Source organism: Bombina bombina, chromosome 4, assembly GCF_027579735.1.
Source record: "Bombina bombina isolate aBomBom1 chromosome 4, aBomBom1.pri, whole genome shotgun sequence".
NCBI classification, from domain to species: domain Eukaryota; kingdom Metazoa; phylum Chordata; class Amphibia; order Anura; family Bombinatoridae; genus Bombina; species Bombina bombina.
In genome coordinates this window covers 415,762,582-415,787,977 of record NC_069502.1, presented here as the reverse complement: position 1 = coordinate 415,787,977, position 25,396 = coordinate 415,762,582, and the positions used below count along the sequence as shown (strand labels likewise).

The following is a 25,396-nucleotide window of genomic DNA, read 5'->3' as shown; positions in this document are numbered from 1 at the left end:
GGGTTGGGTGGCTCTTATATATAGAGATAAAATTCAGCTGAAAAACTTGATAACCATTGAATTAGAAGAGCTAGGGCTTAATCTATGTTAATATTATTATTGTATTATTAACTGTTAATTAAGCTATGTTGAATCCAGGTTATATCATTAAGACAGTCAAGTTTTGATTGTAGACTACTTCTTTGTTAATGTTTAAATTGTGTCTTGTATGGCGTAAACAAAATGCTGGAAGTTATTATGCTGAATAATAAAAATTAAAAAATTAAAAAAAAAAAAAGTGACAAAATAAGTGTCAAGTTTTAGGCCTAGATTTAGAGTTCGGCGGTAGCCGTCAAAACCAGCGTTAGAGGCTCCTAACGCTGGTTTTGGCCGCCCGCTGGTATTTGGAGTCAGTGATTAAAGGGTCTAACGCTCACTTTTCAGCCGCGACTTTTCCATACCGCAGATCCCCCTACGCCATTTGCGTAGCCTATATTTTCAATGGGATCTTCCTAACGCTGGTATTTAGAGTCGTTTCTGCAGTGAGCGTTAGAGCTCTAACGACAAGATTCCAGCCGCCTGAAAATAGCAGGAGTTAAGAGCTTTCTGGCTAACGCCGGTTTATAAAGCTCTTAACTACTGTACCCTAAAGTACACTAACACCCATAAACTACCTATGTACCCCTAAACCGAGGTCCCCCCACATCGCCGCCACTCGATTAAAATTTTTAACCCCTAATCTGCCGACCGCCACCTACGTTATACTTATGTACCCCTAATCTGCTGCCCCTAACACCGCCGACCCCTGTATTATATCTATTAACCCCTAACTTGCCCCCCACAACGTCGCCGCAAGCTACTTAAAATAATTAACCCCTAATCTTCCGACCGCAAATCGCCGCCACCTACGTTATCCCTATGTACCCCTAATCTGCTACCCCTAACATCGCCGACCCCTATGTTATATTTATTAACCCCTAATCTGCCCCCCACAACGTCGCCGACACCTACCTACACTTATTAACCCCTAATCTGCCGACCGGACCTGAGCGCTACTATAATAAAGTTATTAAGCCCTAATCCGCCTCACTAACCCTATCATAAATAGTATTAACCCCTAATCTGCCCTCCCTAACATCGCCGACACCTACCTTCAATTATTAACCCCTAATCTGCCGACCGGAGCTCACCGCTATTCTAATAAATGTATTAACCCCTAAAGCTAAGTCTAACCCTAACACTAACACCCCCCTAAGTTAAATATAATTTTTATCTAACGAAATAAATTAACTCTTATTAAATAAATAATTCCTATTTAAAGCTAAATACTTACCTGTAAAATAAATCCTAATATAGCTACAATATAAATTATAATTATATTATACCTATTTTAGGATTAATATTTATTTTACAGGCAACTTTGTAATTATTTTAACCAGGTACAATAGCTATTAAATAGTTAAGAACTATTTAATAGTTACCTAGTTAAAATAATTACAAATTTACCTGTAAAATAAATCCTAACCTAAGATATAATTAAACCTAACACTACCCTATCAATAAAATAATTAAATAAACTACCTACAATTACCTACAATTAACCTAACACTACACTATCAATAAATTAATTAAACACAATTGCTACAAATAAATAACATTAAATAAACTATCTAAAGTACAAAAAATAAAAAAGAACTAAGTTACAGAAAATAATAAAATATTTACAAACATAAGAAAAATATTACAACAATTTTAAACTAATTACACCTACTCTAAGCCCCCTAATAAAATAACAAAGCCCCCCAAAATAAAAAATTCCCTACCCTATTCTAAAATACAAATATTACAAGCTCTTTTACCTTACCAGCCCTGAACAGGGCCCTTTGCGGGGCATGCCCCAAGAATTTCAGCTCTTTTGCCTATAAAAAAAAACATACAATACCCCCCCCCCAACATTACAACCCACCACCCACATACCCCTAATCTAACCCAAACCCCCCTTAAATAAACCTAACACTACCCCCCTGATGATCTTCCTACCTTGTCTTCACCATGCCAGGTTCACCGATCCGTCCTGGCTCCAAGATCTTCATCTAACCCAAGCGGGGGCTAGACATCCACTGAAGAAGTCCAGAAGAGGGTCCAAAGTCTTCCTCCTATCCGGCAAGAAGAGGACATCCGGACCGGCAAACATCTTCTCCAAGCGGCATCTTCTATCTTCTTCCATCCGATGACGACCGGCTCCATCTTGAAGACCTCCAGCGCGGATCCATCCTCTTCTTCCGACGACTAGACGACGAATGACGGTTCCTTTAAGGGACGTCATCCAAGATGGCGTCCCTCGAATTCCGATTGGCTGATAGGATTCTATCAGCCAATCGGAATTAAGGTAGGAATTTTCTGATTGGCTGATGGAATCAGCCAATCAGAATATAGTTCAATCCGATTGGCTGATCCAATCAGCCAATCAGATTGAGCTCGCATTCTATTGGCTGTTCCGATCAGCCAATAGAATGCGAGCTCAATCTGATTGGCTGATTGGATCAGCCAATCGGATTGAACTATATTCTGATTGGCTGATTCCATCAGCCAATCAGAAAATTCCTACCTTAATTCCGATTGGCTGATAGAATCCTATCAGCCAATCGGAATTCGAGGGACGCCATCTTGGATGACGTCCCTTAAAGGAACCGTCATTCATCGTCTAGTCGTCGGAAGAAGAGGATGGATCCGCGCTGGAGGTCTTCAAGATGGAGCCGGTCGTCATCGGATGGAAGAAGATAGAAGATGCCGCTTGGAGAAGATGTTTGCCGGTCCGGATGTCCTCTTCTTGCCGGATAGGAGGAAGACTTTGGACCCTCTTCTGGACTTCTTCAGTGGATGTCTAGCCCCCGCTTGGGTTAGATGAAGATCTTGGAGCCAGGACGGATCGGTGAACCTGGCATGGTGAAGACAAGGTAGGAAGATCATCAGGGGGGTAGTGTTAGGTTTATTTAAGGGGGGTTTGGGTTAGATTAGGGGTATGTGGGTGGTGGGTTGTAATGTTGGGGGGGGTATTGTATGTTTTTTTTTACAGGCAAAAGAGCTGAAATTCTTGGGGCATGCCCCGCAAAGGGCCCTGTTCAGGGCTGGTAAGGTAAAAGAGCTTGTAATATTTGTATTTTAGAATAGGGTAGGGAATTTTTTATTTTGGGGGGCTTTGTTATTTTATTAGGGGGCTTAGAGTAGGTGTAATTAGTTTAAAATTGTTGTAATATTTTTCTTATGTTTGTAAATATTTTATTATTTTCTGTAACTTAGTTCTTTTTTATTTTTTGTACTTTAGATAGTTTATTTAATGTTATTTATTTGTAGCAATTGTGTTTAATTAATTTATTGATAGTGTAGTGTTAGGTTAATTGTAGGTAATTGTAGGTAGTTTATTTAATTATTTTATTGATAGGGTAGTGTTAGGTTTAATTATATCTTAGGTTAGGATTTATTTTACAGGTAAATTTGTAATTATTTTAACTAGGTAACTATTAAATAGTTCTTAACTATTTAATAGCTATTGTACCTGGTTAAAATAATTACAAAGTTGCCTGTAAAATAAATATTAATCCTAAAATAGGTATAATATAATTATAATTTATATTGTAGCTATATTAGGATTTATTTTACAGGTAAGTATTTAGCTTTAAATAGGAATTATTTATTTAATAAGAGTTAATTTATTTCGTTAGATAAAAATTATATTTAACTTAGGGGGGTGTTAGTGTTAGGGTTAGACTTAGCTTTAGGGGTTAATACATTTATTAGAATAGCGGTGAGCTCCGGTCGGCAGATTAGGGGTTAATAATTGAAGGTAGGTGTCGGCGATGTTAGGGAGGGCAGATTAGGGGTTAATACTATTTATGATAGGGTTAGTGAGGCGGATTAGGGCTTAATAACTTTATTATAATAGCGGTGCGGTCCGCTCGGCAGATTAGGGGTTAATAAGTGTAGGTAGGTGTCGGCGACGTTGAGGGGGGCAGATTAGGGGTTAATAAATATAACATAGGGGTCGGCGATGTTAGGGCAGCAGATTAGGGGTACATAGGGATAACGTAGGTGGCGGCGGTTTACGGAGCGGCAGATTAGGGGTTAAAAGTGTAATGCAGGGGTCAGCGATAGCGGGGGCGGCAGATTAGGGGTTAATAAGTGTAAGGTTAGGGGTGTTTAGACTCGGGGTACATGTTAGGGTGTTAGGTGCAGACTTAGGAGGTGTTTCCCCATAGGAAACAATGGGGCTGCGTTAGGAGCTGAACGCTGCTTTTTTGCAGGTGTTAGGTTTTTTTTCAGCTCAAACAGCCCCATTGTTTCCTATGGGAGAATCGTGCACGAGCACGTTTTTGATGCCGGCCGCGTCCGTAAGCAACTCTGGTATCGAGAGTTGCATTTGCGGTAAAAATGCTCTACGCTCCTTTTTTGGAGCCTAACGCAGCATTTGTTTGAACTCTCGATACCAGAGTTAAATTTATGGTGCGGCCAGAAAAAAGCCCGCGGAGCGTTAACAGCCCTTTTACCGCCGAACTCTAAATCTAGGCCTTAGTGTCTATTAAACACTGGGAGCTGCCATGTTGTAACTTGTGTTACCTTCTCTGCTGTGGCCAATTAGGGTCAGTTATAAATAGGTCACTAGAGTGTGCAGCCAATGGTTGTGCTGGATTTAACAGTGTTCTGCACTTCCATTTCTAACAGGAACTGAAAAGCTCACAATTTCAGAATGGAATTACAGGCAAAGAGGACAAAATAAATAATGAAAGTATATTGCAAAGTTGTTTTATTATATACAATTTATCATTTTATATTACCATCTCAAAGTGTTTAATGCCCCTTTAAGCCAGCATTCCACCCAGTTCACAATTTTTGAATCTAGACCAAGGAGATACAGTTTGTGAATTAGTTTATTGTGTGGGACGGTGTCAAATGCTTTGCTGAAATCTAGATATGCTACATCAACTGCTCCACCCTTGTCTAATACTTTTGTTACATAATAAAAGAAGTCAATTAGATTAGTCTGACATGATCTCCCTGAAGTAAAACCATGCTGGTTTTGGTCCACTAAATTGTTTGTCTTTATGTAAGTCATAATTCTTTCTTTTAAGAGGCTTTCCATTAATTTCCCTACTACTGAAGTTAAACTAACTGGCCTGTAGTTACCAGATTCTTCTCTACTGCCCTTTTTATGAAGAGGTATTACATTTGCTATTCTCCAATCATATGGGAAAGCTCCTGTTAATAGTGACTGATTAAACAGATCAGTTAATGGGACAGTTAGCACTGATCAAAGTTCTTTTAAAACCCTTGGACGAATTTTATCAGGACCCACTGCCATTTTAACATTTATTTTTGATAATGCTAGCAAAACCTCATCCTCTGTAAAAAAGATTACTGTTAAGCTTCTTTCTATTTTTCGTAGCATCCCTTAATGTAGACATTCTTTCTTCACAATCTTTTGTGAAAACAGAACAGAAGTAATCTTTGAGACAGTCTGCAATCTGCTTGTCTCCTATTATTCTACCATCAACTGATTTCAATTTTACTATTCCTACCTTATTTTTTCTTCTTTCACTGATATATCTAAACAATGTTTTGTCCCCATGTTTTACTGACTGTGCTATCTTCTCTTCTGCATGAGCTTTAACCTTCCTAGTTAACTGCTTAGTCTTTTTTTGTTGGAGTCTCCATATTTTCATATCATCATCTGCTTTTGAGTGTCTGTAATTTTTATAAGCTATCTTTTTTGTCTTTACAAAAAACCTTGCAAAGACTAAGGAATGTCTATGCTAAGAACTTTGCCAGCCGGCTGTGAGTTGCGGGCACCATTTTGGTTATAACGCCTGAAGGCCCAAACTATCATACCCGTCTAATAAGAACAAGATCAGCAGCACATTGGAGGCACAGTATATGGATAAGCACTCATACAGATATCAGACTTCAGTTGACTACTGAGTTAAGCTGATTGCGGCATGCTAGCCCCGCTACAACACAAGATACTATTTGATCAAAAAGGCAATATGACGGCTACTGCTAGATGGGAAAATAAAGTTTTGCAACCCCTCGAGACTACTCTCCAACTAGGTAAAAATATGATGAACAATGTATTGTGTGAAACTTAAAGCTGCCTCTTATTCAAGAAAATGCTGACCAGAGTCTTATTAGGTGTAGAAAAGAAGGCACTGTACCACCCATAAAAGGGTGAGCCAGACTGGTCCATTAAGTATATATAGCGCAAACAAGCATAAGTATAAACATACATGGGCTCCAATGCTTCCTTAATACCAGTTAACAAGTGGTTCAGAAATAGAGATACCCAAAGCTAGGCGCATATAACAAATACGCTACTTGCTTAGTGTTTGCTGTGCATAATATAGCAGTTCAGACCACCATTGTCACTAGCGTATTGTCCTTAATAACTTCACTCACTCACCCGTTCAAAGATGCTGCAGAAATCCTCAGTTAGTCCCAGAATGACAGGTAGTGTCCACTCGTAGCGAACAGCCGTTTTTGCAAAGAGTATGACATGCTATCTGCCATAGCAGATGGCATGTTTTTCTCTATTTCAATAACATAACCATTATAGCTACATATATCTCCTTACTATAGACCCAAAAGGCAAGACGCTATTCTTTTCAATGGCAATGAAAGCTAAAGGATACATAGAGTCATATACAGTCATACTACAGCTTACTTACTCTGGTCATGCTGCTCTTATATTAGTTGTATACAATATGATAATGCATACTATGTTGGCAGAGATATCAGCATCCCTAAATCTGTAGATATGTATGTGACATTTGCCTATAGTTTGTTACCTACTTAACAGAAATGGATCTGTGTGTTGGTGTAATTATCTCCTTGGGTTCTGATTTATACCACAGTTAGTAAACACTTCTCATCTTGTTTTGTTAATCAGATGTATATTCAATATTATAAGTTCATGTTCCTTATATGTTTAAGAATTGTTTTGAGTTGTATGACCATCCCTTCATAAACGGCTAGATTATGAGGTGTGCGTTAGGCTTAAAAAGCAGCGTTGGCCGGTCCTAACGCTGCTTTTTAACGCCCGCTGGTATGACGAGTCTTGCAGGTCACAGGTCTACCTCACACTTTTTTGGCCAGACTTGGCAATACCGCAAATCCACTTCCATAAATTGCGTATCCTCTTTTTTTCAATGGGACTTGCATAGCGCCGGTATTACGAGTCTGCCAAAAAGTGAGCGGTAGACCCTCTCCTGTCAATACTGGTAACGCATTTTAAAGTCAGTAGTTAAGAGTTTTACACTGCAACACCGTAGCATAAAACTCTTAACTAAAGTGCTAAAAAGTACATTAACACCCATAAACTACCTATTAACCCCTAAACCGAGGACATCCCGCATCACAAACACTAAAATAATTTTTTTAACCCCTAATCTGCCGAACCGGACATCGCCGCCACTATAATAAATATATTAACCCCTAAACCGTCATACTCCCGCCTCGCAAACATAAGTTAAATATTATTAACCCCTAATATGCCATCCCTAACATCGCCGACACCTACCTACATATATTAACCCCTAACCTGCCGTCCCCAACGTCGCCGCCCCTATACTAAATGAATTAAACCCTAAACTTAAGTCTAACCCCCCCTAACTTAAATATAATTAAAATAAATCTAACTAAATATTCCTATCATTAACTAAATTATTCCTATTTAAAACTAAATACTTACCTATAAAATAAACCCTAAGCTAGCTACAATATAACTAATAGTTACATTGTAGCTAGCTTAGGGTTTATTTTTATTGTATAGGCAAGTTTGTATTTATTTTAACTAGGTAGAATGGTTATTAAATAGTTATTAACTATTTAATAAATACCTAGCTAAAATAAAGACAAATTGACCTGTAAAATAAAACCTAACCTATGTTACAATAACACCTAACACTACACTATAATTAAATTATTTCCCTAAATTAAATACAATTAAATAAAATTAGCTAAAGTACAAAACCCCCCACTAAATTACAGAAAATAATAAACAAATTACAAGATTTTTAAACTAATTACACCTAATCTAATCCCCCTAACAAAATAAAAAAGTCTCCCCAAAATAAAAAAAAGCCCTACCCTACACTAAATTACAAATAGCCCTTAAAAGGGCCTTTTGCGGGGCATTGCCCCAAAGTAATCAGCTCTTTTACCTGTAAATAAAATTCCAAATCCCTCCCAACATTAAAACCCACCACCTACACAACCAACCCTACTCTAAAACCCACCCAATACCCCTTAAAAAAACCTAACACTAACCCCTTGAAGATCACCTTACCGGGAGAAACCATCCAACCGGACCGAAGTCCTTAACGAAGACGGGAGAAGTCTTCATCAAAGCTTGGCAAAGTGGTCCTCCAGATGGGCAGAATTCTTCATCCAGATGGCATCTTCTATCTTCATCCATCCGGCGCGGGGGGGGTCCATCTTCAAGACATCCGACGCGGAGCATCCTCTTCATCCGACGGCTAACACTGAATGAAGGTTCCTTTAAATGACATCATCCAAGATGGCGTCCCTTCAATTTCTATCAGCCAATCAGAATTAAGGTGGAAAAAATCCTATTGGCTAATCCAATCAGCCAATAGGATTGAGCTGGCATTCTATTGGCTGATTGGAACAGCCAATAGGATTGAACTTCAATCCTATTGGCTGATTGCATCAGCAAATAGGATTTTTTTCTACCTTAATTCCGATTGGCTGATAGAATTATATCAGCCAATCGAAATTGAAGGGACGTCATCTGGGATGATGTCATTTAAAGGAACCTTCATTCAGTGTTAGCCGTCGGATGAAGAGGATGCTCTGCGTCAGATGTCTTGAAGGTAGACCCGCTCTGCGCCGGATGGATGAAGATAGTAAATGACATCTGGATGAAGACTTCTGCCCGTCTGGAGGACCACTTCGCCCGGCTTGGATGAAGACTTCTCCCGGTTTCGTTGAGGACTTCGGCCAAGTTGGATGAAGACTTCTCCCGGTAAGGTGATCTTCAAGGGTTTAGTGTTAGGTTTTTTTAAGCAGGTATTGGGTGGGTTTTAGAGTAGGGTTGGTTGTGTGGGTGGTGGGTTTTAATGTTGGGGGGGATATGTAATTGTTTTTACAGGTAAAAGAGCTGATTACTTTGGGGCAACATTAATAGCCCTTTTAATGGCTATTTGTAATTTAGTGTAGGGTAGGGCTTTTTATTATTTTGGGGGGGCTTTTTTATTTTGTTAGGGGGATTAGATTAGGTGTAATTAGCTTAAAAATCTTGTAATTTGTTTAATATTTTCTGTAATTTAGTGTTTGTTTATTTTTTTCACTTTAGCTAATTTTATTTAATTGTATTTAATTGTGTTTAATTTAGGGGATTAATTTAATTATAGTATAGTGTTAGGTGTTATTGTAACTTAGGTTAGGTTTTATTTTACAGGTACTTTTGTATTTATTTTATCTAGGTAGTTATTAAATAGTTAATAACTATTTAGTAACTATTCTACATAGTTAAAATAAATACAAACTTGCCTGTAAAATAAAAATAAACCCTAAGGTAGCTACAATGTAACTATTAAATATATTGTAGCTAGCTTAGGGTTTATTTTATAGGTATTTAGTTTTAAATAGGAATAATTTAGTTAATGATAGTAATTTTATTTATATTTATTTAAATTATATTTAAGTTAGGGGGGTGTAGGGTTAGGGTTATACTTAGGTTTAGTGGTTAATACATTTAGAATAGTGGCAGCAACGTTGGGGGCGGCAGATCAGGGGTTAATAAATATAATGTAGGTGTCTGCGATGTTGGGGGCAGCAGATTAGGGGTTAATAAGTATAATGTAGGTTGCGGCGATGTTGGGGGAAGCAGATTAGGGGTTAATAAGTATAATGAAGGTGGCGGCGATGTCCGGAGCGGCAGATTAGGGGTTAATAAGTGTAAGATTAGGGGTGTTTAGGTGTAGACATACATTTTATTTCCCCATAGGAATCAATGGGGCTGCGTTACGAAGCTTTACGCTGCTTTTTTGCAGGTGTTAGACTTTTTTTCAGCCAGCTCTCCCCATTGATTCCTATGGGGAAATCGTGTACAAGCAAGTTACACCAGCTCACCGCTAATGTAAGGAGCGCTGGTATTGGAGTGAGATGTGGAGCAAACTTTTGCTCAACACTCACTTTTTGTCTGTTAACGCCAGGTTTGTAAAAACTCGTAATACCAGCGCTGTCTGTAAGTGAGCGGTGAGGATAAACTGCTCGTTAGCACCGCATAGTCTCTAACGCAAAACTCGTAATCTAGGTGTAAGTTATCAGAATGGTCTAAGTAACTTATATAAAATATATTCCTCGCTATTTAGCACTACATGGCTGAAGTAGACAGCGTAAAATTGTATATTTTTCTCTCAGTGTACTCTTTATATACCTGTCCCTTAATAGCTTGAGACACTTTCAGGGACCTTTCACCAGTCCTTAGACCACTCCAAGGTAAATAGTAATGCTTGGATGCTCACTATAAGAGTAGGAATATTGCCATAGTTGATACAACTAAAATTGTAATTGCATAATTGAGCTTATCTTTTTACCATTCCTTTAAATACCCTCAACTCTACTGTACTAACTTTAAAACTCCCTTACCTCACCAACACAGTTTACTCACACCTAGATTACGAGTTGTGCGCTAAATAGGGTGCGAAACTAACGCCAAAAAAGATGTGTTATTTCATTCTCTATAGCGCTGCCATTACTAATTACTGAAAAGCCTCCTTGTGGGTGCGATATGGTAGCGTCAAGCTCCATACCGCACAAGGGCTGATAGACATCAATGGGGAGAGAGTGTTAGAAAAAAAACTAACACCTGAAGTACGGAATAAAAAAATATCCGTAACGCAACCGCATTGATGTCTTTAGGGAAAAAAAGTAAGTTTAAACCTAACACCCTAACATAAACCTCTAGTCTAAACACCTCTAATCTTCCGCCACCTAAATAAAGCTATTAACCCCTATTCCGCTGATCCCCGACATTGTTGACACTATAATAAAGTAATTAACCCCTATTCTGCCGCCTCCGACATTGCCGACCCTATAATAAAGCTATTAACCCCTAATCCGACACTCCCTGATATCGCCGACACTATAATAAAGTTATTAACCCCTAAACCTCCGGCCTCCCACATCGCCGCCACTAAAACCTATTAACCCCTAAACCTCCAGCCTCCCACATCACCGCCACAAAATAAACCTATTAACCCCTAAACCTCCAGCCTCCCACATCACCGCCACTAAATAAACTTATTAACCCTTAAACCTCCAGCTCCCCACATCACCGCTACTTAATGAAACTATTAAACCCTAAGCCTAAAACCCCCCTAACTTAAAATACACTTAACCTGTGAAATAAAAATAAACCTAACAAACTATAAATTAAAATAACATTACTATTCTAATTAAATACAAAAATACTACCAATTAAAAAATCTATATTACACATTTAAAAAACCTAACACTACGAAAAAAAATAAAAAAAATCTAAAGTTACAAAAAATAATAAACACTAAATTGCAAAAAATAAAAAAAACATAATTTATGTAAGAACTTACCTGATAAATTAATTTATTTCATATTGGTAGTTTTTTTTTAGTTAGTTTTTTTTATTTTGGGGGGTTGGTTGGGTAGTGGGTTTTACAGTTGGGGGGACTTTGTATTTTTTTTTACAGGTAAAATAGCTGTTTAACTTAGGGCAATTCCCTACAGAAGGCCCTTTTAAGGGCTTTTGGTAGTTTATTGTAGTTAAGGGGGTGTTTTTATTTTGGAGGAGCCTTTTAATTTTTATAGGGCTATTAATTTAGGTGTAATATTTTTATTTTTGATAATTTTGTTTGTTATTTTTTGTAAGCTTAGTATTTCTTTCATGTAATTGGCAAGAGCCCATGAGCTAGTGACGTATGGGATATACAATCCTACCAGGAGGGGCAAAGTTTCCCAAACCTCAAGATGCCTATAAATACACCCCTCACCACACCCACAATTCAGTTTAATGAATAGCCAAGTAGTGGGGTGATAAGGAAAGGAGTAAAAAGCATCAACAAAGGAATCTGGAAATAATTGTGCTTTATACAAAAAAATCATAACCACCATAAAAAGGGTGGGCCTCATGGACTCTTGCCAATATGAAAGAAATGAATTTATCAGGTAAGTTCTTACATAAATTATGTTTTCTTTCATGTAATTGGCAAGAGTCCATGAGCTAGTGACGTAGTGGGATATCAAATACCCAAGATGTGGAAACTCCACGCAAGAGTCACTAGAGAGGGAGGGATAAAAATACCCAAGATGTGGAACTCCACGCAAGAGTCACTAGAGAGGGAGGGATAAAAATAAACAACAGCCATATGCTGAAAAATTAATCCACAACCCAAAATATAAGTTATTCTCATGAAGAAAAGAAAAACTTAAAACATCAGCAGAATAATCAAACTGAAACAGCTGCCTGAAGAACTTTTCTACCAAAAACTGCTTCTGAAGAAGCAAATACATCAAAATGGTAGAATTTAGTAAATGTATGCAAAGAGGACCAAGTGGAGACTGATCTAGTAGAATGAGCTGTAATTCTCTGAGGCGGGGCCTGACCCGACTCTAAATAGGCTTGAAGAATCAAAAGCTTTAACCAAGAAGCCAAGGAAACAGCAGAAGCCTTCTGACCTTTCCTAGAACCAGAGAATATAACAAATAGACTAGAAGTCTTTCTGAAATCTTTAGTAGCTTCAACATAATATTTCAAAGCTCTCACCACATCCAAAGAATGTAAGGATCTTTCCAAAGAATTCTTAGGATTAGGACACAAGGAAGGGACAACAATTTCTCTACTAATGTTGTTAGAATTCACAACCTTAGGTAAGAACTTAAATGAAGTCCGCAAAACCGCCTTATCCTGATGAAAAATCAGAAAAGGAGATTCACAAGAAAGAGCAGAAAGCTCAGAAACTTTTCTAGCAGAAGAGATGGCCAAAAGGAACAACACTTTCCAAGTAAATAGTTTAATGTCCAACGTGTGCATAGGCTCAAATGGAGGAGCCTGTAACGCCCTCAAAACCAAATTAAGGCTTCAAGGAGGAGAAATTGATTTAATGACAGGCTTAATATGAACTAAAGCCTGTACAAAACAGTGAATATCAGGAAGAGTAGCAATCTTTCTGTAAAAATAAAACAGAAAGAGCAGAGATTTGTCCCTTCAAAGTACTTGCAGACAAACCTTTATCCAAACTATCCTGAAGAAACTGTAACATTCTAGGAATTCTAAAAGAATGCCAAGAGAATTTATGAGAAGAACACTATGAAATGTAAGTCTTCCAAACTCGATAATAAATCTTCCTAGAGACAGATTTAATTACTGAGTCAGAGAAACCTCTATGACTTAGCACTAAGCGTTCAATTTCCATACCTTCAAATTTAATGATTTGAGATCCTGATGGAAAAAACGGACCTTGAGACAGTAGGTCCGGCCTTAACGGAAGTGACCAAGGTTGGCAACTGGACATCCGAACAAGATCAGCATACCAAAACCTGTGAGGCCATGCAGGAGCCACCAGCAACACAAATGATTGTTTTATGATGATTTTGGAGATCACTCTTGGAAGAAGAACTAGAGGTGGGAAGATATAAGCAGGTTGATAAGACCAAAGAAGTGTCAGCGCATCAACTGCTTCCACATGAGAATCCCTGGACCTGGACAGGTATCTGGAAAGTTTCTTGTTTAGATGAGAAGCCATCAGATCTATTTCTGGAAGACCCCACATCTGAACAATCTGAGAAAACACATCCGGATAAAGAGACCACTCCGCTGGATGTAAAGTCTGATGGCTGAGATAATCCGCCTCCCAATTTTCATACACCTGGGATATGAACTGCAGAAATTAGACAGGAGCTGGATTCCGCCCAAACAAGTATCCAAGATACTTCTTTCATAGTTTGGGGACTGTGAGTCCCACCCTAATGATTGACATATGCCACCCATTGTAATATTGTCTGTCTGAAAACAAATGAACCGTTCTCTCTTCAACACAGGCCCAAAACTGAAGAGCTCTGAAAATATTGATTGGTAATCTCGCCTCTTGAGATTTCTAAACCCCTTGTGCTGTCAGAGATCCCCAGACAACTCCCCAACTTGAAAGACTTGCATCTGTTGTGATCACATTCCAGGTTGGCCGAACAAAAGAGGCCCCTTGAACTAAACGCTATTGACTTAACCACCACGTCAGAGAGTGTCAAACATTGGGATTTAAGGATATTAATTGTGATATCTTTGTATAATCCCGGCACCATTGATTTAGCATACAAAGCTGGAGAGGTCTCATGTGAAAATGAGCAAAAGGAATCGCGTCCGATGTTGCAGTCATGAGGCCTAAATCTTCCATGCACATAGCCACTGAAGGGAATGACTGAGACTGAAGGTGATGACATGCTGCAACCAATTTCAGATGTCTCTTGTCTGTTAGAAACAGAGTCATGGACACTGAATCTATCTGGAAACCTAAAAAAGGTGACCCTTGACTGAGGAATCAAGAAACTTTTTGGTAAATTGATCCTCCAACCATGTTTTCGAAGAAACAACACTAGTTGATTTGTGTGAGATTCTGCAGAACGTAAAGACTGAGCTAGTACAAAGATATCGTCCAAATAAGGAAACACCGCAATACCCTGTTCTCTGATTACAGAGAGTAGGGCACCCAGAACCTTTGAAAATATTCTTGGAGCTGTTGCTAGGCCAAATGGAAGAGCAACAAATTGGTAATGCTTGTCTAGAAAAGAGAATTTCAGGAACTGATAATGTTCTGGATGAATCGGAATATGAAGGTAAGCATCCTGCAAGTCTATTGTAGACATATAATGTCCTTGCTGAACAAAAGGCAGAATAGTCCGAATTAGTCCTTATAGTCACCATCTTGAAAGTAGGTACTCTTACATAACGATTCAAAATTTTCAGATCCAGAACTGGTCTGAATGAATTTTCTTTCTTTGGGACAATGAATAGATTTGAATAAAACCCCAGACCTTGTTCCTGAAAAGGAACCGTCATGATTACCCCTGAAACCTCCAGGTCTGAAACACACTTCAGGAAAGCCTGAGCTTTTACTGGATTTACTGGGATGCGTGAGAGAAAAAATCTTCTCACAGGAGGTCTTACTCTGAATCCTATTCGGTACCCTGAGAGACAATGCTCTGAATCCATAGATTTTGGACAGAATTTGTCCAAACATCCTTGAAAAACCTTAATCTGATCCCTACCAGCTGAGCTGGAATGAGGGCCGCACCTTCATGCGGAATTAGGGGCTGACTTTGGTTTCTAAAAAGGCTTGGATTTATTCAATTTGAGGAAGGCTTCCAATTGGAATCAGTTTCCTTGGGGGAAGGATTAGGGTTTTTGTTCCTTATTTGACGAAAGGAACGAAAACGATTAGAAGCCTTAGATTTAACCTTAGGTTTTTTTATCTTTGAGGCAAAAAAACTCCCTTCCGCCCCAGTAACAGTTGAATAATAGAATCAAACTGAGAACCAAATAAATTATTACCTTGGAAAGAAAGAGATAGTAATCTAGACATAGATGTCATATCAGCATTCCAAGATTTAAGCCACAAAGCTCTTCTAGATAAAATAGCTAAAGACATGGATCTAACATCAATTTTTTATAATATCAAAAATTGCATCACAAATAAAATGATTAGCATGTTGAAGTAAACAAACAATGCTATATAAGTCAGAATCCAAATCTTGTTGCGCTAAATTCTCCAACCAAAAAGTTGAAGCAGCTGCAACATCAGCCAAATAAATTGCAGGCCTAAGAAGATGACCTGAATATAAAAAGGCTTTCCTTAGATAAGATTCAAGCTTCCTATCTAAAGGATCTTTAAAGGAAGTACTATCTTCCATAGGAACAGTGGTTCATTTAGCAAGAGTAGAATAGCCCATCAACTTTGGGGATCTTTTCCCAAAACTCTATTGAAATTGCTGGTAAAGGATACAATTTTTTAAACCTTGCAGAAGGATTAAAAGGAGTACCCGGCTTATTCCATTCCTTAGAAATCATATCAGAAATAGCATCAGGAATAGGAAAAACCTCTGGAGTAACCACAGGAGGTTTAAAAACAGAATTTAAACGTTTACTGGTTTTAATATCAAGGACTAGCTTCCTCAATATCCAAAGTAATTAACACTTCTTTTAACAAAGAACGCATATACTCCATTTTAAATAAATAAGTAGATTTGTCAGTGTCAATTTCTGAGGAAGGATCTTCTGAATCAGATAGATCCTCATCAGAGGTGGATAATTCATTATGTTGTCGGTCATTTGAAATTTCATCAACTTTATGAGAAGGTTTAAAAGACCTCTTACGCTTATTAGAAGGCGGAAATGCAGACAAAGCCTTCTAAATAGAATCAGTAACAAATTATTTAAAATTCATAGGTATATCATGTACATTAGAAGTTGAAGGAACTGCAACCGGCAATGTAACTATTACTGATGGACACACTATCTGCATGTAAAAGTTTATCATGGCAACTAATACAAATGACATTAGGAGTTATAATCTCCACAATTTTACAACAAATGCACTTAGCTTTGGTACAACCAATGTCAGGCAGCAAAGTTCCAACAGATATTTCTGAGGCAGTATCAGATTGAGACATCTTGCATAATGTAAAAGAAAAAACAACATATAAAGCAAAATTATCAATTTCCTTATATGACAGTTTCAGGAATGGGAAAAAAATGCAAATAGCATAGCCCTCTGACATAGAAAAAGGCAAGAGGCAAACAGCCATGGGGCAAATAAATAATGAAAAAAGTTTGGCGCCAAGTATGACGCACCGCCAAGTATGACGCACAACGTAACTTAAAAAAATGTTTGCACCCAACCATGTCCGGAAATGACTCACTCGCGTCACTAATGACGCAACCCTGTGTGAAATCTCTGCGTCAATTACGACGCCGGAAATGATGAACTTACGTCAACGGACGTGCCTTTCGCGCCAAAAAAAATCTCATGCCAAGAATGACGCAATAAAGTGTAGCATTTGGCGCACCCGCAAGCCTAAGTCAGCCCGCAATTTGAAACAAAGTAGTCAATTGAAAAAAGACTAAACCCCTGGTAAGAAAAAAATATTTCTTAATATTAACTTTCCCCAAATATGAAACTGACAATCTGCAAAAGGAAAAACATGAACCTGACTCATGGCAAATATAAGTAAAATACATATATTTAGAACTTTATATAAATGCATAAAGTGCCAAAACCATAGCTGAGGTGTCTTAAGTATAAAAACATACTTACCCAAAGACACCCATCCACATATAGCAGAGAGCCAAACCAGTACTGAAACAGTTATCAGTAGAAGGTAATGGTATATGAGAGTATATCGTCGATCTGAAAAGGGAGGTAGGAGATGAATCTCTACGACCGATAACAGAGAACCTATGAAAAAGATGCCCATTAGGGAAAATCATTGCATCCAATAGGTGATACTCTCCAAGTCCCTCTGACATTCAATGTACTCTGAGAGGAATCGGGCTTCAAAATGCTGAGAAGCACATCTCAACGTTAGAAAATCTTAGCACAAACTTACTTCACCACCTCCATAGGAGGCAAAGTTTGTAAAACTGAATTGTGGGTGTGGTGAGGGGTGTATTTATAGGCATTTTGAGGTTTGGAAAACTTTGCCCCTCCTGGTAGGATTGTATATCCCATACGTCACTAGCTCATGGGCTCTTGCCCAATTACATGAAAGAAATACTAAGCTTACAAAAAATAACAAACAAAATTATCAAAAATAAAAATATCTACACCTAAATTAATAGCCCTATAAAAATTAAAAGGCTCCTCCAAAATAAAAACACCCCCTTAACTACAATAAACTACCAATAGCCTTAAAAGGCCTTCTGTAGGGAATTGCCCTAAGTTAAACAGCTATTTTGCCTGTAAAAAAAATACAAAGTCCCCTCCAACTGTAAAACCCACTACCCAACCAACCCCCAAAATAAAAAAAAACGTAAGCTACCCATTGCCCCTAAAGGGTAATTTGTATGGACATTGCCCTTAAAAGGGCATTCAGCTCTTTTCCACTGCCCTTAAAAAGGGCATTCAGCTCTTTTAGGAAAGCCCAGCCCTAATCTAAAAAAAAAAAACACCCAAAAAAATAACCCCCCCCCCCTCTAACATTACCCCATAAAATCTACTCACGGTTCCTGAAGTCCGGACATCCATCTATATCCAGGTGGCAGGAAGTCTTCATCCCAGGCGGCGACACCTTCATCATCTCGGGGGACGTCTTCTATCTTCAACCGGCGCGGCACGGAGCGGAGCTATCCTGGAAGCCAATCCCATCCTGCACAGACCGTCCTCATCATACGGTCACTGCCGTACACTGAAGTTTAATGCAAGGTAGCCGTTTTAAAATGGCGTACCTTGTATTTCTATTGGCTGATTCGATTCTTTAAATTCAAATCAGCCAATAAGATGAGAGCTACTGAAATCCTATTGGCTGTTTAAATCAGTTTCCACAGAGTTCACACCTGAATATTATATAGCAATATGGGAGCTCCTGGACAGAGAAATAAATAAAAGAGAACCTAAATCTAAAGAAGTACTCTGGGAAGTGCTGAAAGAAGCCTGGAATAATATACCAGAAGAATGTTTCAAAAAACTTCAGGACATTCTCCCAAAAAGAGTACAAGATGTGCTTAGTGCCAAGGGAGGTCACACTAAATACTGACTTTTGCCTGAAGAAGCTATTTTGTTCAGAAAATTGAGTTTTTTTATATTTTGTGTACATATTTCCTGTATTTTATGTTTGGATATTAATAAAGAGACGACAACATAAATATGGATGGTCATTAAAACTTTGCTACAAAACAACAAATCTAATGGTGGCCTAAGACTTTTGCCCAGTACTATATATACCGTAAGTACGAATACACAAGTGCTTGACTATCATATATAAATATACAGTATATGTATATACAGTATATATATATATATATATATATATATATATATTCTGCGAAAAAAATCTGCAAATATTTGTAGTTTTTTTATACAATGTTGCAAAACACTGCTGCCAAAGAGTAAGTACTAAAGATGTGTACACTCCTGAGCTCTTGTGAGCCTACCTAGTTTTACTCTTCAGATACCAAGAGTAAAAAGACAATTTGATAACAGAAGTAAATTGGAAAGTTTACAATATCACAAGCTATATCTGAATCATATAAGTTTAATTTTTACTTGACTGTCCTTTTAAGCCTTAAAATAATTTATAAAAATAATAATAAAAATAATTTATAAAAATAATAAAAAAAATAATAAAAACATTCCATACACAGAGCCATAAAATACAATACATACTTACCAAGTCAAGAAAACTACAATGGTAATAGGTCGTGTCATTCATAAGAAAGTGATAATTTCCAAGAACAGTTTGTTTCCTGTAAAAGAAAAACAATTAAATAAAATAATGTTAAGTTGTTTTTATCTACATGTTTCGGAGACCCTTGCTCAAATAGTTCTTACTGTCTGTCACCTTCCTAGCCCCTAAACCATTTAGGATACTGTTAGGGTAAAATGTAAAACAATGTTTCAGATTGCGAGTCGAGCTCTACTGATTGAGTGAGGTGGGCCAGTTTGTACAAGACCTCTCACCATAAGTAAAGTTTGATATAATATTACAATTTGAACAAGATTAAACAATGTCTGCTTGATTTACCAAACATTTTTACACACATGCTACATTTATGGAATACAATTTCTCACATATCAGAGAGAAGGTTAGGCATGTGTAGTTTGCAGTGTGCACTTCCGAATCTCATAATTGGACACACACATATAAAAGTATGTTGCAAAGTACCAGTTATTTTTTTTTCTAACTAACGTATGCTTAAACAATTTATATTGAAATCTCAAGGTGTTCAGAACTGAACACACTTAGTAAAACCGTAATGAAGCTTGTTGTTTTACCTAAAGTTATGTAAAGGAATTTATCCCAACTTGACTTGTTCCCTCTTGTTTCTTCTAAAGTTCCTCCTTCTTGCTCTTTCCCTTCCTACCCGGTTATTTTCTCTCCTTATTAATCAGTTTTTTTTTTTCCACTGTAACAACCATTTTTTTCTACTCTTTTACTCATTGACTCCGATTTATCATTTTACCCCATTGGCAGAACTGATTTTTATGATATGGAGAGTGGGAGGAGATGCGCATAGGCAAGTCCAGCAGTATGAGGAGAAAAATAATAGGAAACTAATAAAATATCCAATGCAATGGTAGAAGGTGGTTTGTTGATGGACGTTCCCCTGCCCCAAGCGGCTCATTTTACTTAAATGTAAACACTGCTTATCCCAATGATAAATAATATAAATAAAAATTGATCATTAAGTCAGCTCAACACCTCAGCCATTTTGCTATTTCACATATTAAAAATTGCAAAGAACTAACCATCTGCCAGCCACATGAGCCACATACACTGAGATGGGTGGATATAAACCTTCTGCATTACAAAGGGGAATGAGTCACCATGTGGACCACTGTCTGTAGTCAGAGCAGCCCTGTTTTATTGACCTATGGTGGGCTCTTGGATAGTAGTAAGGGCTTGTACTAGGGGCAAGTGAGCTAAAAGAGAAATAGGTTTGCTTAATAAAATGGAAGATGAATCTATCTTTATAGCAAGTATGTGGGCTTACCCAGTGATTTATCTGGCTTTACACTGTACTTGTCTATTGAACAGTTTATTCTTCACTATTCTAACTACCTTATTTAATAGTGTGATAAAGTTGTTTTCTGACGAAAACCAATTATAGTTGAAGTAAAATAAATAGTTAAAGATTATTTAATAGCAAGGGCCTATATATATATATATATATATATATATATATATATATATATATATATATATATATATTAATATAATATATAAATAAACATTTCTGAATGATGTTTATAACCAGTCGCCAATTCATTACTTGGGGCCCTATCCATGATTAAAATGCATACCCAAAAAAGAAGCACATCGCTAGTAAATCCAATAAGGGTTGATCATAGTCAGGAATTTAAACAAGGAGAAAGCGAGTAACAAGAGTATTTCGTCCTTCCCTGCAAAACAAAGAAAATGTTGGTTGCCAGTTACATTCCTGTTTAATAATGTTTTAAATACCTCACAATTATACTTTATACACTTTGAAATGTAATTGTACAGTGTTCTAAAGGAATGCATGATTTGAAATGAACATTTTATAGATGAGGGTGTTTTCTGAAATTCAGACTCAGGAAAAAGGGACAGTTAATGTCTCAAATAATTTTACAGGTCTTTGGGCAAGAAAATGAATGGAGCATAACTCACAGCGTTAACTTTGCTAGACTTTGGCTTCGACTTTTTTGCACGCGTCAGGTAGCGCTCGTATTAGAAGCTGAAAGTAAAAAGTTTTCGCCTTGTGCACTAACTGGACGCACACAAAAAATCCAAACTTCAAATAGCACGACCCTGTTAACGTATTTCCCCATAGATGTCAATGGAGTGCTAACCCGACATGAAATATGAATATTTCACATTCCAATGTAATTATATATACACCACACAGGCCTAGATTTAGAGTTCGGCGTTAGCCGTCAAAACCAGCGTTAGAGGCTCCTAACGCTGGTTTTGGCCGCCCGGCTGGTATTTGGAGTCAGTGATTAAAGGGTCTAACGCTCGACATTTACAGCCGCGACTTTTCCATACCGCAGATCCCCCTACGCCCATTTGCGTAGCCTATCTTTCAATGGGATCTTCCTAACGCCGGAATTTAGAGTCGTTTCTGCAGTGAGCGTTAGAGCTCTAACGACAAGATTCCCAGCCGCCTGAAAATAGCAGGAAGTTAAGAAGCTTTCTGGCTAACGCCGGTTTATAAAGCTCTTAACTACGGTACCCTAAAGTACACTAACACCCATAAACTACCTATGTACCCCTAAACCCGAGGTCCCCCCACATCGCCGACACTCGATTAAAAATTTTAACCCGCTAATCTGCCGACCCGCTCACCTACGGTTATACTTAATGTCCCCTGAATCTGCTGCCCCTAACACCGCCGACCCCGGTATTATATCTATTAACCCCTAACTTGCCCCCCACCAACAACGTCGCCGCAAGCTACTTAAAATAATTAACCCTAATCTTCCGACCGCAAATCGCCGGCTCCTACTTTATCCCTATGTACCCCTAATCTGCTACCCCTAACATCGCCGACCCCCTATGTGTTTATTTATTAACCCCTAATCTGCCCCCCCTCAACGTCGCCGACACCTACCTACATCTTATTAACCCCTAATCTGCCGAGCGGACCTGAGCGCTACTATAATAAAGTTATTAACCCTAAATCCGCCTCACTAACCCTATCATAAATAGTAATTAACCCCCTAATCTGCCCTCCCTAACATCGCCGACACCTACCTTCAATTATTAACCCCTAATCTGCCGGACCCGGAGCTCACCGCTATTCTAATAAATGTATTAACCCCCTAAAGCTAAGTCTAACCCTAACACTAAACACCCCCCCCTAAGTTAAATATAAATTTTTATCTAACGAAATAAATTAACTCTTATTAAATAAATAATTCCTATTTAAAGCTAAATACTTACCTGTAAAATACATGCCTAATATAGGCTACAATATAAATTATAATTATATTATAGCTATTTTAGGATTAATATTTATTTTACAGGCAACTTTGTAATTATTTTAACCAGGGTACAATAGCTATTAAATAGTTAAGAACTATTTAATAGTTACCTAGTTAAAATAATAACAAATTTACCTGTAAAATAAATCCTAACCTAAGATATAATTAAACCTAACACTACCCTATCAATAAAATAATTAAATAAACTACCTACAATTACCTACAATTAACCTAACACTACACTATCATTAAATTAATTAAACACAATTGCTACAAATAAATAAAATTAAATAAACTATCTAAAGTACAAAAAATAAAAAAGAACTAAGTTACAGAAAATAATAAAATATTTACAAAGATAGAAAAATATTACAACAATTTTAAACTAATTACACCTACTCTAAGCCCCCTAATAAAATAACAAAGCCCCCCCCAATAAAAAATTCCCTACCCTAGTCTAAAATACACATATTACAAGCTCTTTTACCTTACCAGCCCTGAACAGGGCCCCTTTGCGGGCATGCCCCAAGAATTTCAGCTCTTTTGCTGTTAAAAAAAAACATACAATACCCCCCCCCCAACATTACATACCCACCACCCACATACCCCTAATCTAACCCAAAACCCCCCTTAAATAAACCTAACACTACCCCCCTGATGATCTTCCTACCTTGTCTTCACCTGGCCAGGGTTCACCGATCCGTCCTGGCTCCGATCAGCCAATAGAATGCGAGCTCAATCTGATTGGCTGATTGGATTCAGCCAATCGGATTGAACTATATTCTGATTGGCTGATTCCATCAGCCAATCAGAAATTCCTACCTTAATTCCGATTGGCTGATAGAATCCTATCAGCCAATCGGAATTCGAGGGACGCCATCTTGGATGACGTCCCTTAAAGGAACCGTCATTCGTCGTCTAGTCGTCGGAAGAAGAGGATGGATCCGCGCTGGAGGTCTTCAAGATGGAGCCGGTCGTCATCGGATGGAAGAAGATAGAAGAATGCCGCTTGGAGAAGATGTTTGCCGGTCCGGATGTCCTCTTCTTGCCGGATAGGAGGAAGACTTTGGACCCTCTTCTGGACTTCTTCAGTGGATGTCTAGCCCCCGCTTGGGTTGGATGAAGATCTTGGAGCCAGGAACGGATCGGTTTGGGTTAGATTAGGGGTATGTGGGGTGGTGGGTTGTAATGTTGGGGGGGGGGGTATTGTATGTTTTTTTTTACAGGCAAAAGAGCTGAAATTCTTGGGGCATGCCCCGCAAAGGGCCCTGTTCAGGGCTGGTAAGGTAAAAGAGCTTGTAATATTTGTATTTTAGAATAGGGTAGGGAATTTTTTATTTTGGGGGGCTTTGTTATTTTATTAGGGGGCTTAGAGTAGGTGTAATTAGTTTAAAATTGTTGTAATATTTTTCTTATGTTTGTTCAATATTTTATTATTTTCTGTAACTTAGTTCTTTTTTATTTTTTGTACTTTAGATAGTTTATTTAAATTTTATTTATTTGTAGCAATTGTGTTTAATTAATTTATTGATAGTGTAGTGTTAGGTTAATTGTAGGTAATTGTAGGTAGTTTATTTAATTATTTTATTGATAGGGTAGTGTTAGGTTTAATTATATCTTAGGTTAGGATTTATATTACAGGTAAATTTGTTATTATTTTACTAGGTAACTATTAAATAGTTCTTAACTATTTAATAGCTATTGTACCTGGTTAAAATAATTACAAAGTTGCCTGTAAAATAAATATTAATCCTAAAATAGCTATAATATAATTATAATTTATATTGTAGCTATATTAGGATTTATTTTACAGGTAAGTATTTAGCTTTAAATAGGGAATCATTTATTTTAATAAGAGTTAATTTATTCGTTAGATAAAAATTATATTTAACTTAGGGGGTGTTAGTGTTAGGGTTAGGACTTAGCTTTAGGGGTTAATACATTTATTAGAATAGCGGTGGAGCTCCGGGTCGGCAGATAGGGTTAATAATTGAAGGTAGGTGTCGGCGATGTTAGGGAGGGCAGATTAGGGTTAATATATTTATGATAGGGTTAGTGAGGCGGATTAGGGGGTTAAAAACTTTATTATAGTAGCGCTCAGGTCCGCTCGGCCAGATTAGGGGGTTAATAAGTGTAGGCAGGTGGTCGGCGACGTTGTGGGGGGCAGATTAGGGGGTTAATAAATATAACATAGGGGTCGGCGATGTTAGGGCAGCAGATTAGGGGTACATAAGGGATAACGTAGGTGGCGGCGGTTTACGGAGCGGCAGATTAGGGGTTAAAAGTGTAATGCAGGGGGTCCAGCGATAGCGGGGGGCGGCAGATTAGGGGTTAATAAGTGTAAGGTTAGGGGTGTTTAGACTCGGGTACATGTTAGAGTGTTAGGTGCAGACGTAGGGAAGTGTTTCCCCATAGGAAACAATGGGGCTGCGCTTAAGAGCTGAACGCTGCTTTTTTGCAGGTGTTAGTTTTTTTTTCAGCTCAAACAGCCCCATTGTTTCCTATGGGAGAATCGTGCACGAGCACCGTTTTTGATGCCGGCCGCGTCCGTAAGCACTCTGGTATCGAGAGTTGCATTTGCGGTAAATATGCTCTACTGCTCCTTTTTTTGGAGCCTAACGCCAGCATTTGTTTGAACTCTCGATACCAGAGTTAATATTTATGGGTGGCGGCCAGAAAAAAACCTGCGGAGCGTT

The 25,396-nt window shown here is 37.9% G+C and overlaps 1 protein-coding gene across 1 annotated transcript in view; it reads right to left on the bottom strand.

Moving 5' to 3' along the window:
- Positions 1 to 25,396, bottom strand: part of LOC128657508 (probable cation-transporting ATPase 13A4) — a 454,774-nt gene that overhangs the window by 76,665 nt on the left and 352,713 nt on the right. The window contains 1 exon segment of the mRNA XM_053711875.1: positions 21,101 to 21,137. Within this exon segment, the coding sequence (XP_053567850.1) occupies positions 21,101 to 21,137 (37 nt within the window).